General features: G+C 33.4%; 2 protein-coding genes across 6 annotated transcripts; one reads left to right on the top strand and one right to left on the bottom strand.

Moving 5' to 3' along the window:
- The first annotated feature begins 1,100 nt into the window (after positions 1–1,100).
- On the top strand, positions 1,101–8,371 carry LOC142610270 (glutamate dehydrogenase 1). 5 transcript variants are annotated; one of them, XM_075782043.1, is made up of 10 exons: positions 1,101–1,288; positions 4,107–4,229; positions 4,982–5,095; positions 5,455–5,676; positions 5,803–5,877; positions 6,256–6,372; positions 6,823–7,073; positions 7,366–7,441; positions 7,523–7,609; positions 7,896–8,371. In XM_075782043.1, exons 2-10 carry the CDS (start codon positions 4,122–4,124, stop codon positions 8,079–8,081), a joined length of 1,236 nt encoding a protein of 411 aa, XP_075638158.1. In that variant the 5' UTR covers positions 1,101–1,288; positions 4,107–4,121; the 3' UTR covers positions 8,082–8,371. The 5 variants fall into 5 exon arrangements, with proteins under 5 accessions (XP_075638158.1, XP_075638161.1, XP_075638162.1 ...); XM_075782046.1 differs by lacking the exon at positions 1,101–1,288 and adding an exon at positions 1,473–1,544; XM_075782047.1 differs by lacking the exon at positions 1,101–1,288 and adding an exon at positions 2,295–2,934.
- Positions 8,372–12,590: 4,219 nt separating this feature from the next.
- LOC142610615 (putative H/ACA ribonucleoprotein complex subunit 1-like protein 1) lies at positions 12,591–15,659 on the bottom strand. Its single transcript, XM_075782478.1, has 4 exons — positions 15,378–15,659; positions 15,125–15,273; positions 14,925–15,040; positions 12,591–13,029 (listed from the first exon to the last, which is right to left on the bottom strand). The coding sequence occupies exons 1-4, from the start codon at positions 15,532–15,534 to the stop codon at positions 12,858–12,860; spliced, it is 594 nt and encodes a 197-aa protein (XP_075638593.1). The 5' UTR covers positions 15,535–15,659; the 3' UTR covers positions 12,591–12,857.
- Positions 15,660–15,852: the final 193 nt, after the last annotated feature.

The following is a 15,852-nucleotide window of genomic DNA, read 5'->3' as shown; positions in this document are numbered from 1 at the left end:
CTCTTTTGTTCCAACAAACATACTTGGATATGGGGTGAGCAGGCAGAAACACGCAAGTAGGCATTCAAATTGAAGCCCTACAAATATGAAATACCCACCATAATATTAATAATGAGATTCAAATTTTTTGATACAATATAGAATTTTTACTCTAACTTAATCTAAGTGACCACTGCACCAAAGGTGTGCGGTAGTTAATGAGATTCAATTTTTTTTTTTTTAATACAAGATAGAATTCTACTTTAGCCTAATCTATGTATATATATGTGTGAAACTCCCTCTTGGAGACTTGAACCCCGGCCCTTACTCCCACACCCCACAAACACTTATACTTGTGGAGTGACCATCGCACCAAGGGTATACGGTGGTAATAAGATTCAAATTTGAAAGCAATGACTTCTTTTATTTTTGAGAATCAAAGCAACGACTAAGATAAGATTTAATGGCAAAGACTTATAATAATTAACACATTGGCCTTTCATCATCTTTTCCAAATGATGTTATAGTTTTTTTATGGGAATCGCGTTGGATTGCACGTAGTTGTCTACCCATTTGTGTTGCTAGTGGTTTCTGGTTCGCATTTCCACGTTTGATTATTCTCTCATTTTACTCCCTTGACCGATTGAGAGTATGCAAGTGTGCGACAAGTCGTATCAATAAATACACAGAAGTCTCACTTTTTTTATGGGGTGTGAGAGATGTTATAGCAATCAATCTTATTCCTAATTTATTTTGAAGATGCTGATTTCTTAATTCAAACCAACAAGTTATTGTTTTTGGTAAAAGACACTTAGGCCTGTTTGGTAACATTATTTGAACAGCAATTTTCGTTATTTAAACAATGCAACACATTTTTTCACCTACACATATTTTTACAACACTTAAATAACGTTATTAGAACAACATTATCAAGCGGCCCTTACCATGCACCAAAAAATGTGACAAGTGACTATGCTAATTAATGGAAGATGAGTTTGATGCTGTGTGGTAAAGGGTATCATATTCTTTCGAGACACACGACATGTTGGAGTGTGACGTTGAGGTATTCCATCATCCACTGTTGCTCTTTATAATGTCTGCAAGATTCTGGATTTATATTTAACAGGGTTTTGGAGCTCTCTTGGATTCCTCAGGAATTCGATTCTGATTCCTCGCCTACTTCTCTACTTTTATATATATAGATTCCTAGATTCGGTGCTATATTAACTTGTATCTTGTTGCTTGCTTGCTTCAAGCCCACCATCACATTCATCAGTTGCTGCCAAATTTATATTGAAGTTCTATCTAGGTACGAAACTTTTGTAACAATCCTCTCTCATGTCTTATTCTATATATGTTTTTTTTACAATCGAGTCTTGGTGATCATGTTGTCTCTTTGTGTTTGTTTTTGTTAATGCATATAGGTCCATTTTTATTTAAAATTTTCATGTCTTTGAGCTTCATAAACACTTTTTGAAGCTTTTCCAGAGTGGCGCCCTTTGGTGACCTTTGCGGGGCGACTTGTGCTTGGCCCTTCTCAATTACCAAGGGCCAGAGTCCCAAAGGTTTGTGACCTTTCGGGGACACTTTTGTTTCATCGATCCTTGACTTTACATCTAAGGAACATGTAATAATTTAGTTTTTTTGGATTCAAGCTTTTGGGTTTGAAATTAGCAACAACATTGTGGCCCGCCCCCCCCCCCCCCCCCCCCCCCCCCCCATTTTCTCTGTTGCACTCTGACATTTCTAGTAGACAAGTTCCACCTCTAAATTCTTTTTTAAAGCAAGAAAAATTAGAATTACTGCTCACGAATACTACATGATATTTAGTTAGGATTTGGGTCAGACTAGCATTATCTATAAATATTTCAAATGTATGTTGAACTTCCCTTTTTTGCTCTTTTTTTTATCAGAAAAAGATTGTAACTCAAATGCCTAAAGCTTAAGGGTATAGATATAGTTTTCTTTTCTTTCATGCTCAAATGAAAGGAGGGTATAAATATCAAAGAAAGGTTAAAATCACTTCAAGCGCAATACATTTTTTAGAGATTAAAAAAAAATAGAGTGAAAAAAAGGGAGCTGGGCTGGGCCAACTTGAGCACTTAGTGAACACTAATTGACCCAAGTCCGGAGAATTTAGGCTTGGAGTAAACTTCCCTGATATCTCGGCCCATAATAACCTTGAAATCCAAGCCACTCTTATAAGAGTCGAAGCCCAAAACTAACGTGGTTCAAAGGTTTTGCTTGGTTAATCTAGGAATTCCAGTTCTAGATAGTCTTTTACTAAATAATCTATTAGAATTTTAGTTCTAGTTAATTCATTACGTATTCCCCCAATTTGTTTTACGAAAGATTACTTCTTCTTCTCTTGTTTTTTTTTTTTTTTTTTTTTTAATTATTATAATTTAATTGCTAGTATTTTATTGCATGCCTACTAATTGTAAAATCTTCTTAATACATTCCCTTTTCCCCTTCTTTATTCTGTTTAATTTTTAAATTTGCATATCCTAGCCTGTACTTTACATATACGTTTCATACATACCACCTCCTTTCCTAGGTAAAGTATACCTTTTAATTTAATTATGCTAAATAATAAATATTTATATATTTTTAAGTGGGACTGATCCTTTTGCAAAAAGCCAATTACCAACTCATGATTTAAAAAATTATTGGTATAAATGACTACTTAATCTTTCGTCATCCTTATTTTCTTTATTATGTTTTTTTTTTCTTCGATTCCATTGTAATAGCTTAAGTTTGGATGTCCCTTTATTTTTATAACCTATGATAGTCAAGTATATAACAACAACAAAGTTTTGAGATCAAGATTTTTGGGATTAGCTGTAGATCCTTAACATATTAATTTAAAGACTGGAATCAGAAAAGTTCATTTTATGTCCTTCCAATCACTTGTAGATAGCAAAAAAGGAAGAAAGAGAGGGGAAAAAAAAAAAGGTACAGATCAGGTTTCCAGTATATAAAATTATATTACGCCACTAGTTGGATATCTAGAAAAAACACTGCAATTACATGCATATTACTCATACCTGACCTGGAAGTAGGATCACATTCCTTGAGATCAAGACTTTAAAATCGAAATACTCACGTTTCCCTTGTGCCACAAATGTATATATCCATTTGCAAGATAGAAATCGAGTCAGCAAAACGTTTTTTATTTAGCACAAATGTTTTGAATAATACAAGTAATTTTTCTGCTTTGTAATCTTTCGCATAACTTCATAAACTTAATCACTAACATTGGGTTAGATTGATTAAAATATATACTATATTTTCATATTATCTGCTACATGCATTTAATATTGTTAAGATTCTAGAACCATTGCATGTGGTACTTGCCTGCAGGGAACAAATTGATCAATGTGAAATCCTATGGTCAATTTCCTAGTCCTCTTCAAGCAGTGTCTTCTTAGATCTTCCTTTTGACATTACACATCTGTTTAATTTTCTAACGGTTATTAAAATGTAATTCGTGTAGTAGATAATTGATTGGAATCGTCTGTCACAATCTATATGATTGTCCTTAAGGAAATATACAGAACCTGAAATATTACTTTTAGATTAAATATATGGTTACAATAGTTCTACAAATATATCAATTTTGGATGACAAGACATTTGAGGCTTTTTTGCTTGCTTCTTTTCCACCAGGATTGTAGGATACTTTGATAAAATGTCTTTGGTATCTGTTCAGAGAAATAAAAAGTGAACTTCAAACAAACCAAGAAAAAAACAAACATACAAACAAACAAATATCTTCGTCAAACAGTAGTCTTGTAAATGCAAACAATTGCCAATGTTGACTAGTAGGAGGCCACAGCACATGTTTCATACATTTCCTTAGAGAATTATGTTTTCCTTGTTTCTCTTAATTTATTCTGCAGCATGTGTATGTTCCACATTAATGATAATTTTTAAGTGAGCAAGCTCTTGATCTTATCTTTCCTACATACATCTATTAAGATATTATTAATTATTGTCTTATATTGACATGGAGTAACTGATATATAAATATCTCTTGTTCTAGAGCAAAATGTAATTCAAAATTAATCTATCTTCCTTATTTGCATTTACAAGACAGAGACCTGACTTCTGTGTTTGGCTCTACAGAGTTTTCAGACAACCATGAATGCATTAGTTGCAACCAACAGAAACTTTAAGCTGGCAGCTCGGCTTTTGGGTTTGGACTCCAAGCTTGAAAAAAGCTTACTAATTCCTTTTAGAGAAATCAAGGTGATTGAATCTCTCTATATCTTCTCCCAATACAGTTTTCCTCTGATGTTACATATTTTTCAAAATGTAGTTGCTATGTCGTTAGAAAACATACGAAAAGGATCAAGAGTATTCAAGAAAATTTTCATTCTCACTTATAGTGTGATTTTAGTGTCAACAACCCAGATGGTTTGCTCATTCAACCACATAATATCTTTTCTTAATTAGATGTCAAGATCAACTCCAGTATTCACTTCTTTTCTTTCACTTAGAATTCAAACTTTTTGTTTTTTTTTTTTTTTTTTTTCTCAATTAAGTACATATGTCAAGTGGGGATATGATTTTGAAACGTTCAGTTAGTTATTTCAGCTGCATCCTTCATGCTGATTTTAGAAGCTAGGAGGTATTAAATGCTTAAATTTCCAAGACTTTATAACCTTTTTATTTAATTATAGTTTCTCTGTTCAGGAAGCCAACGAATAGACCATACAATCATAATATAAACTAATCAAGTCCGCATACATACTGTTCTTATCTTTAAGTACTGCTACACTAATCAAGCAGGAAAGTGTTCTTAATTCGATAAATCATTTATTTTAGATTCTTCTTTGACTGGTGGGAGTTTATTATATCCTCTTGTCATGTTTGGATGACCATGTAGCTGATTTGATTAGATTAAATGTTAATCACTTGCTCAGTTTTCCCGCATGTATAACATTTAATTTAGTTTGTTTGACTCTGATTCTTTCACTGCTTTTGAGCAAAAATTGCAGGTTGAGTGTACCATACCCAAAGACGATGGCACTTTGGCATCTTTTGTTGGGTTCAGGGTTCAGCATGATAATGCTAGAGGCCCCATGAAGGGAGGCATCAGATACCACCCAGAGGTTATTTACATTCTGATGTTTAAAATCTTTTGAAACTAGAGTTGTAAGGAGTTTCTTTTCATAGGAATGTCATTATTTTGATTAAACAAAAAACAGTTTTTATGTATTCTTATCATGATTAGTAATTAAGGAGTCAAAATATATATATTCAATAAGGTGACAACAACTTCTCCTTTCTTTTCCTCATTTTAAGTTTCTCCAATGTGCAGCATTAAGTAGAAATGTCAAAAAAAAATCCACAGAGGACTTAAAATCAATTGTTCAAATTTCAGTCCACTTCTGACCGGGAGTTGAGATACTTCTTGCTACTTATTTTCCTATTTTGGATTTCAATTTGAATAATTCTATGGATGATACAGGTTGACCCTGATGAAGTAAATGCTTTAGCACAATTGATGACTTGGAAGACAGCAGTAGCTAACATCCCATATGGCGGGGCAAAAGGGGGAATAGGATGTGATCCAGGGGAATTAAGCAACTCTGAGCTAGAAAGACTTACTAGAGTTTTCACCCAAAAGATACATGATCTGATTGGAATTCACACGGATGTTCCAGCACCTGATATGGGAACAGGTCCACAGGTCATGCAAAAATTCATTAAATCCGTTCTTTTTATTTTTAACAAGTGGAATAATTGTGCGTTAGGCTTGACATTGTAATGAATTTTGACTGATTTTGGCACTTCCACCTGCTTTGGGGTTAAACAGACTATGGCATGGATACTAGATGAGTACTCAAAATTTCATGGCTACTCACCAGCAGTAGTGACAGGAAAACCTATTGTAAGTATATATACATATATATATAGAGAGAGAGAGACAGAGAGAGACAGAGAAATCCAACTCTGCATCCAATTGTGGCTATATTCTTATAGACTCCTAACTTGCCTGATGACATGAAAACAAGTTTCTTCTGTTCAAGGGGAGATTTTGGAGTTTTTCTGGTTATGTTTTTTCAATCCATTCTTAAATATTACCTTCTAAGGTTTTATATAACACATGCACTGCAAAAATAATTTTATGTACCATAATAGCTCCCAAGTGCAAGGATAATTATGTGAAATCACTGTGATTTATTCTGTTTCTATAGACTTTAGGTTCAGTACATGATTTAAATGTCCTAAGGCCTTTTCTTTTTATTACCCTTTTGGTCTAAATTAGGACCTTGGTGGATCTCTAGGCAGAGATGCAGCTACTGGACGAGGGGTGCTCTTTGCAACAGAGGCACTTCTCAATGAGCATGGGAAGAGCATCTCTGGACAACGGTTTGTCATACAGGTGTAGCTTCCATACCATACTACTATCCTTTATCATTTATGCTGTGGAGTGATGCTCACATATAAAATTGAACTTTTGTTGTGCATTGTCGTAATTCATGAACAAGGTTCACAACAACAACAATAATCAAGTTGTAAAAACTTTTTATAGTAATAAGTAATAACTAACAAAGTGCTGCAAATGAGCTCTAACTCAACTAGCACCTCCTCCTTCCTGCAAGTTCTAGGTGGAAGGCGAGGTCGTGTGTATAGCTTAAGAATAAAAGATAAAAATAAATACCAAGTACCATCTAGGTTGTTCATATTACAAGAGAATGTATCATAAATAAAATAAACCACGGAAGGTGGGGCATATGGTAAAGGGAGGGAAGCTTGATGTGACAAAAAAATTTATCAATTCTTTCACAATTGTTTGTTATCATCTAAGCCATCATCATATATTTCCTCTTAGGGTTTTGGAAATGTGGGATCTTGGGCTGCCCAACTGATCAGTGAGAATGGTGGGAAGATTGTTGCTGTAAGTGACATCACTGGAGCCATAAAGAACAGCAAAGGACTTGATATCCCAAGCCTACTCAACCATGCCAAAGAAAACCGAGGAGTCAAAGGTTTCAAGGGTGCTGATCCAATTGATCCGAATACAATATTGATTGAAGACTGTGACATTCTCATTCCAGCTGCTCTTGGAGGTGTTATCAACAGGTTATTTTCCTACCCATATCTATGTTTCACAGAAGATCTTGTTTCTAATTGATTTTGAACTAAAGTGTAACATTGTTTAAATTGGAGAAGAGAAAAAGATTTCCCTCAACATATACCTACCCAAAATTTTCAGCATCCTTATAATTTCCATTTCCACTCGGCTTAATGACTTTTCATCCAGGATGCAGAAAGTTCAACCTTCACTCATTACTTTGCCTTTCATAATTACTATTAGCTTTTTTGGTTGGATATTAATGATGATCATTGCCTAAACTTTGGTAAATGATTGAAGGGACAATGCAAATGAAATTAAAGCCAAATTCATTATTGAAGCAGCTAACCATCCAACTGACCCAGAGGCTGATGAGGTCAGTGCAGTTTATGAAATTTAAAACTACAAGAACAACAATGAAAAGGAAAACCTTGTAATTCATAGCAATACCTTGCAGATATTGTCAAAGAAAGGCGTTGTTATCCTTCCAGACATATATGCAAACTCAGGAGGTGTTACTGTTAGTTACTTTGAGTGGGTTCAGGTAGTACTTTTATTTTCCTGTTTTACACTTTATTAGTCCTGGGCAGTTTCCTTACAGGTTGTCACCTGCTATTATTTAGTTTACAGAATTTTTTTTCATTATTTGCATGTTCATTCTTAAAGAAAGGAGCATACAGATGCAGTAATTTGTGGAGCTTACTCTACAACCATGAATTAACAAAAACACATTTTTCTCCTTTATTTTAGTCAAACATAAATCTGCCATTGACAAAGATGTTGGGTTGGTTAATGTAGTTATATTTATTGGGTGGATTTATTAATTGCAGAACATCCAAGGATTCATGTGGGACGAGGAGAAAGTGAACAATGAGCTGAAAACTTACATGACAAGAGGTTTCAGAGATGTGAAGGAGATGTGCAAGACCCACAATTGTGATCTACGAATGGGAGCCTTTACCCTTGGAGTTAATCGGGTTGCAAGGGCTACTGTTCTTAGGGGTTGGGAAGCCTGAGTTAATTGGTTTACTTTCAAATAAAGGCTCCAATGATTCTCAACCATATTCTTGTTGAGAGCCTTTCGGTATTCCTCTTGAGCGTGTGATTTTACAAAGGGCTCTGTTGTTTACATGCATTCAATAACATTACAGAGTTCAGAGTTTTTTGTTTTTTTACTAGTTGTATAAGTTTTTCGTTCTTCATTTTAATGTCAGCTTAGGCTGACAGACTTGTCAGAGTAAAACTCTTGTTGAACACTTTCAGCAACTCTCTCGTTTTAAAGCAATAAATCCTAAATTGGAGGCAATACCAGGCACAATGACTTATAGTCAATATCAATTAATCAATCTATATATATATATATATATATATATATATATATATATATATATATATATAAAAGTAGAAACTTTATAAGGAAGTGTATGAAGTATTGGCAAGTGGTACTCTAATTTTGCATTTAGCATTTTTTTTACCACTTTTATTAAGTTTTTTTTACCTCAGCATTTAGCACTCATGAGAAGTTAAATCAAAATCAAACCACAAAAATCATATAAAAATCACCAAATTAGAGTTTAAATTATAATTAAATTTTTTAAAAGAAATCTAGGCCCAATTACACAAAAATTCCATGTAACTAAGTTATACTCAGGAATATTAGACCTTTTTTCCTTTGTATAATAGGGGGTCCCAATGAGATGGGGGCTAACAATTTTCTCTCCAAAAGATTTATTGTAGGAACATAAAATTTTTCCATTGTAGACTTTTCACACTTAAAGAACATGACTTGCCAACTAATTAAACTAGAGTTTTTAATACCTACAACAATTACACAACATCAAGAACAAACCCCAGTATATACAATGTCAAATTTCATAGTCTCCTGTTACATCAAATGAGTGTTTAATTTTTCTCGCAAAGTATTGAATAGTAAAGCTTCTAGGCCATAGTCTCAACTACAACTCTCAATCATGTTAGACTTGGATGACACCATTCCACAACGTATCATTATGAGATGCAGAAAAAATTTGAAGTGTACACAACGTTTAGTGTGGATGGGAAGAAATTTCATCATATTCCAATTGGTTAGGTCAGTAAGGGACCTATTCCATTTTAATGACCTTGGAATTTCTTAATTTCTTATCTCAATTTGTTCCATGTACAAGACTTACAATCAATGCTTGGCGTATAAAAGTTGAACATCTTATCTAAAGTCCATCCTCTGAAAGCTTGAGAAAAAATTCATTTAAATCAATACAATATATAAATTATAAAGGAATCAAAGAAAAATTGTCAAAAATAATGAAAATTTAATCTGTGCTTAAATTCTTATAGGGTTGAATATAATAGCAATATCCTTTTTTTTTTTTTAAATAAAGATAAAAAAAAATCTATGCTTATTTTGTACGTATGATAAAGTTCTATCACAAAGTTTTTTGAGACTCATGCTTATTAGTAATTAGGAGTTATAACGGTCAAAAAAGACACTTATTAATGCTAATATTCTAATTAAGATCTCATTAATTATCTCTTATTTATAGCATTCCATACCTATCTCTAAACCTAAAAAAACACAAATTGAAGCTACTATTCAGTTAATGCTATCATAAAAAATAGACGGTTTTAATTTTTAATTGATTAAGCTACTTGATATAGTTTGTTTTACCGACTTCATTAAAAACTTCCCAAATTGAAGACTACTCCTTATAATTTTTTTTTTTTTTTTTGGAGAAAAGTCAACACTCAGCAGTAATTTCAATCACCAAGTGAATTTGTTTTTTTTTTTCTTTCTTTCTTTAAAATAGAGAAGATGGTGAATTTTGGAAAATACTCATATATCATATTATCATGGTGAATTTTTTTTAAAAAAAAATTTTATGTATATCATATTATCATCTTCCTCTAAGACTGATGAAAGCTACTGAACTTATATCTTTGAAGACCCACAATATCAAACCTCCCACAAGCTGCCAATAACCAAGCCTTCACTCAACAATGAAAATCCAGAGTAAAAGAAACTGACATCAATAGAAAATGGAGAAAAATTGAAAGAAATATGTGTTCAAAACTGACCAATACTACGTCTACTTCTTAATTGTTATAATATGTTGCCTGGTTAGATAGAAGCATCTTGGTGAATATGGGACTTTAGTGAAGGATATGACGATTGACAAATAACAAATATTATTTCCATTTTATAATAGTGACATCTCAACTCTCCTCTATTGAAATTTTCCTTCATTCAATTGTATCTGAAATCACAAGGGTTACAAGATGTAAAAAATTCTGTAGGATGCGAAATATAATCAAAGCATTGAAATAAACTGTTATTCAAAATTTAAACTTCTGAATTGTTGAGTAATGTGCAGGAAAGACGAAAGACAAACAAATGATTAAAGATAATTTTGAATCTATATATGGAATTTGCTATTACGTTGTCTAATGCTTCTAAATAGGACTTGTTATCAATCTTAATTTCTCTTCCTTCTTATTCCATTTCTTTCTTTTGATTCTATTTCTTTCTTCTTAATTCATTATACAATCCTTTAAAAGTTGGGAACCACACGCTTGATTTGATTGCAACAGTTCCACCATGAATCTAAGATTGTGTTTACATGGAACTCTGCGAAGCCCAAACAGTTCCCTGTTGGAGTATCCATTTTTCTTCTTTCCTTAAACACTATGTCACATTTTCACCAAACACACTTCACATTGAAATGTGGCTGTTCAATGCAGGTATTATACGAGTATTTTGATTCAATGCATTTTTTTTTCCCTATGTTTTTTTTTTTTTTTCTTGGGGGATAAATTTGCATCTTATGTCATCTTTTTCCTAATAATAAAGTTAAAAATAAAAAAATAAAAAAAGTATTTGAGTTTCACCTAAACTACTTATTTTTGTTCATATTATCTTCTTCACAACCTAAAATTCTCACTATATATACACAGAGTTTTTTGGTGTTTCATTATTTCTACTACCTACTTTACAATTATTTGCTATATTCTTCCTTTGATTTTTCTGACTTTGCGGTACATTAAATGAAGAAGGCGGGTGAAGAAGCCATGGAGTTGGGAGGACCAACTTCACAAGTGATTCAAGCACAACCCATCTCTACTGGCAGCAATGGAGTCCGGCACAGAGCCTGCAATGGAGGCCGTCACAGACTGTTACAGAGCCTGCATTGGGGACCGTCACAGAGCCTGTCAGAGTCTGCAATGCAAGCCGTCATGAAACCACCAGAGACCATTTAGAAGTCCATGTAAAAATTGTCAATCCTTAAATCACCACTTATTTTTGGTTTGTTTATTTTTATTATTGCAAGACGTGACCGGGTATTACGATCATCAGATATACCACTTACTTCAGGGAAAGGTGTGAGCCATTTTTTAGATTTTATTTTCATTTTATTAGGTAATTTTTTTTCTGTCATCAAATTAAATAGATTTTGTGTATTTGTTGCCTTTTTATTATATATAATATGATTTTTATCAACAAGTTTTATAGATAGACAGAAATTCTATGTTTGATCACACATTTTAGTATTTTTTTAGAAGTCAATATAGCAAGCAATATATTTGTATTTTTTCAATTTCTTATTACATGATTATTTGTTGCTGACATCAATATTTTATAATGGATTTAATTTGTTATGACTTTTGTTTGGTGCTTTGTTCCATGTAATCTATATTCTTTAATTAAAAGCAAAATTTGCTGTCAAACATGAAATTGGATACAAGAAAATCCATCCGTCCAAATTTCTATGAAAGTCTATCTTTACTTAATTTCCTTTTTTTTTTAATCTCAAAATTTTGGATATTTTTTCAGTAATGAATTGAGGTTTTGGCTTAATTTTGTTTTCAACCATTTCAATTATTGAATACATTATTTTTTTTATGTGTAATATTAATATTTGTGTTTTTTTTAGGATAAAAAAATAATGTGTTCTTAAAGTTATAATGTTACATTAAATTAGAGTATTGTATTTATTTATTAGAAAGTTAGAATGTTACATTAAGTTAGAGTATTATATTTTTTTTTATTATTAATTTAGAATGTTACATATGCTGGTTTAGGGTTGATATAACTTATAACTATTTGAATAAAATCAACACTAAAACAAATGATTTAAATATCAAAATAAGAAATAAAAATTAAATTTCTTTTATGTGTACAAGTACAATTTATTTTTTAATCCTAAATTTTAAATTAATTCATTTTTCATTTTATTTTTTATTAAATTTAATTATATTATCAAAATATTTTATATTAAGTCGTGCATTGCGCAACCATAATACTAGTTTTTCTAATGGCTATTCCCAATAATTCTAAACAGCTTCTCTCCAAAAAAGCAGTGGTAGAGAGAGAGTCCAAAGAAAACCATTAAGTCCTATTAAGACGCACTCAAAACAAACATAGGTTTCTCTCCAAAAATAAAAAAGGGTGGTTCATCACTAAATGAATGCATATTATAATTACCAAGGAGCACGGATATAGAAGAGTTTAATCTTATGCCACACAATGAAGATAATTTGAATAATAATGGATTGCAACAAATGCATGCGGGACCACTAATCAAATCTAAGGAACATTGACTAAATCACAATTATAATATTCATGAACTAAATTGCTTCTAGGTACCAATTGCAATTAGAAAAAGGGCTACAAATATTCCAATAACATCCAAAAGCCATAGCTAAAATCAGCATTTCAAATTTTGATTCTTTTTTGCCCAGTGCTTCTTAAAATGACAACGCAGACGAGAAGAGCACTAACAATATTACACATTGATGTTCTAAAATCTTCCTCTGCCCCTGAAGCCACCACCACGGCTACCACCTCTAGGAGGGCCTCTGCCACCCCTTGGAGCGCCCCTTCCACGGAAACCTCCTCCTCCACGACCACCACCTCCTCTACCACCACCTCTGCCTCCACGACCACCTCTACCGCCAGCTTGTGCCTGTCCCCTAAAATATCAAGCCACTATTGTCAGATCTCAACAACATGCACAAAATTAACAAGAATTCACGTGAACCATGCAATTCAAAACAGATATCACCAATTGTGTTCAAAAGCATGAGCGTACATTCAAGCGATTTAATATAACTCCCCATTCATCCAGTAGTTGGGGAGGCATTCAAACTGGTGAGCAATTCATATATGATGTGATAATCAATTGACATCTTAATAAAGATAATATTAAGAATCAAGTTGCAGGACTGAATACAAGCACTTGTTGCAGCAACTCAAGAATTAATAACTGTGCTATAGTGTATCCTAACCAGCAAAAGCATACAAAACGCCTGTGCCATGCACATATCCCCAATTGGACAAAGGTACAGTTACAACACTAGTGACACATCAGACAACAATTGAAATACACACTAAGCATTATCAACACCCCAGTGGCCCAGCAAAGATCTGTATATTTTTTCTTCCCTAATATGTTTAGTGTAAAGAGTATTGCTACAATTAATGGATATTTCAAAGGTTAAAAAATAGGATAATAAAGCATTTAACACTAAACCCTCGTTTGCTATGCTAAGCTAAATGGAGGAGAGAGAGAACATTGAGGTTGAGGTGGAGGATAAAATAATGTCATTAATACATGCTAAAATCACGAGAAGCTGTAGGTTAACTATCTGAGAAGTGATGTAATATTGTCAATCATGTCTATCCCAACTTCTAAGCCAAATGTTGTTTGTTTATTGGTAAGTTACACGTTGAACCCATGACTTCATTCTCCAGCCTAATCTTCCAAGCCCAATATTATTTTAAAATCAATGGAAGTTCCTCTTAATGACATGTTACTTACCATCAATAACTTTCATGGAAAATGAAGTAGGATGTTATGAAGGTAAATGGTATGAAGGTGTGAAGCCCATGGTACGGATAGTAGGATGTCATGAAGGTGTCATGGAACAAACAATTCTATAAAGCATACATAATAACCAGAAAAATCCTATCACTTATTTAATCTTTCAAAATTAGATGCAAGAATGAGTCCCTTTGCAGGCAAATCCCAAGATATAACAATAAGTAAAACTGTCACCAAGCTGATTGTGTAAGCATTTACATGCCAAACAAACCACCATCACTGGCAAAACAAGAAGTAGCAGCCAAGCTTTTAAAAGAGCAACTCCAGAGGCGTATCTATTGCTTGAAACTCAAGTATATAAAATGATACTATATATATATATATATATGTATGTATGTATGTATGTATGTACTCATTTAATGAAACTGTAGCACTTAGGCTAGTTTTGTTTTAATGGAAAAATCTAATATTTCATCAAATCAACTGACCAGACATAACCCTCTGAACATTGACTAGTGTCTTCCTAAAAGTTTACATTAAAGCCCAGGCCCTAGCATCTTCCTTCTAAGGTGCCATATGTAAAAAATCAAAATAGACTTATCCCTTTTTCACATATGCTCAGTACAAATCCTGGTTTCAAATTGCAAAGCCTTCATGGCCACCCAACTCCCACCCCCTAAAAAAACAAGATTTTAAAAAACATAAAACAAAAAAACGCTCACTTTGAGTGTTTTATACTTTTTAATGTGAGGTCAATCTTTCATTTTTGCAATTCTAGTGGGATCATATACTAAGTTTCTTCAGTACACACACATAAACTATCAATGATATTCTGAATTGGACAATAGGCCTGTGGACATTCTTATGTAAGACTTAATTCATATCTCTAAGAAAAAAGTAGTACATTTCTTACACAAAAAGTTTTTTTTTTTTTAAAACCAACAAATCCAAGCTATGAAAAACACCATAGTCATCCGCTGTCAGTCTCAGACAACCAATATATGCAATTTTCATAAAAGAGAGTGGGCAAGTATAAGAACATACTTAGGCTGTGTGAGAAATCTTGAAAGAGGCAAAAGCTTAGCAGGGTCAATGTAGAATTTATCCCCGGCAGCATATGAAGTTGCCACAATGCCTTCCATCATCTTAATTGAAAATAACTGTCAAAACCATACCACATGTCAAAAACAAACACACAAAAAAAAGCCACTTCCCCAAATTAAGAGAAGAAGAACAGAACTGACAGATTCATTGATGGGGCCAAAGATTTCATCAACTTTGCCAATCTGGGTCTTGTTGTGCAGATATATTGGAGCATTGAAAAAGGGTATCTTCTCATTTGTGAGCTTTGTCACTGCATCACCCTCACATGCATGAACGAATGACGAAACCTCTGCACACACACACACACACACACCAAAAACCCATTACGTTATTTACTCCTAAAGCTTCATTATTTCAACAAAACACAAACCGTAACCATGAAACCAAACAGACCTACGACTTCGGAAGGTGGGCCCTCGTCACGGAAGCCACCGCCTCCACCACGACCACCAAAACGGCCACCTCTAAAACCGCCGCCGCGACCTCCGTCTCGGCCACCTCTAAAACCACTGCCACCGCGTCCACGGCCTCCGCCTCTCGGTGGTCTCATGGTTCAGTGATTAAGCAGAGAGAATGAGTAGTGAGTGTAGCTCCTGAGTTATATACGATAGAGAGAGAGAGAGAGAGAGAGAGAGGCGCAGTCTCGCAGAATGGGGTCTTATGGAGTCATGGGAGAGAAGGGTTTAGGGTTTTAAATCTATGCCTAACTGTTACTATATTTGAAATGACTCAACTACCCCCATCCCCTCACATATTTCTAATTTCTTCTTCTTCTTCTTCTTCTTTTTTTTTTTTTTTTTTTTTTACAAAGATAAAATTTCTAATCTAGCTTAATCTAAGTGTATGTGTGTGTATAGCTCTCTCCTAG

This window comes from Castanea sativa, chromosome 9 (assembly GCF_040712315.1).
Source record: "Castanea sativa cultivar Marrone di Chiusa Pesio chromosome 9, ASM4071231v1".
Classification (NCBI taxonomy): Eukaryota; Viridiplantae; Streptophyta; class Magnoliopsida; order Fagales; family Fagaceae; genus Castanea; species Castanea sativa.
Note: the sequence above shows the minus strand (reverse complement) of the source record. Positions and strands in the feature narration are given on the sequence as shown.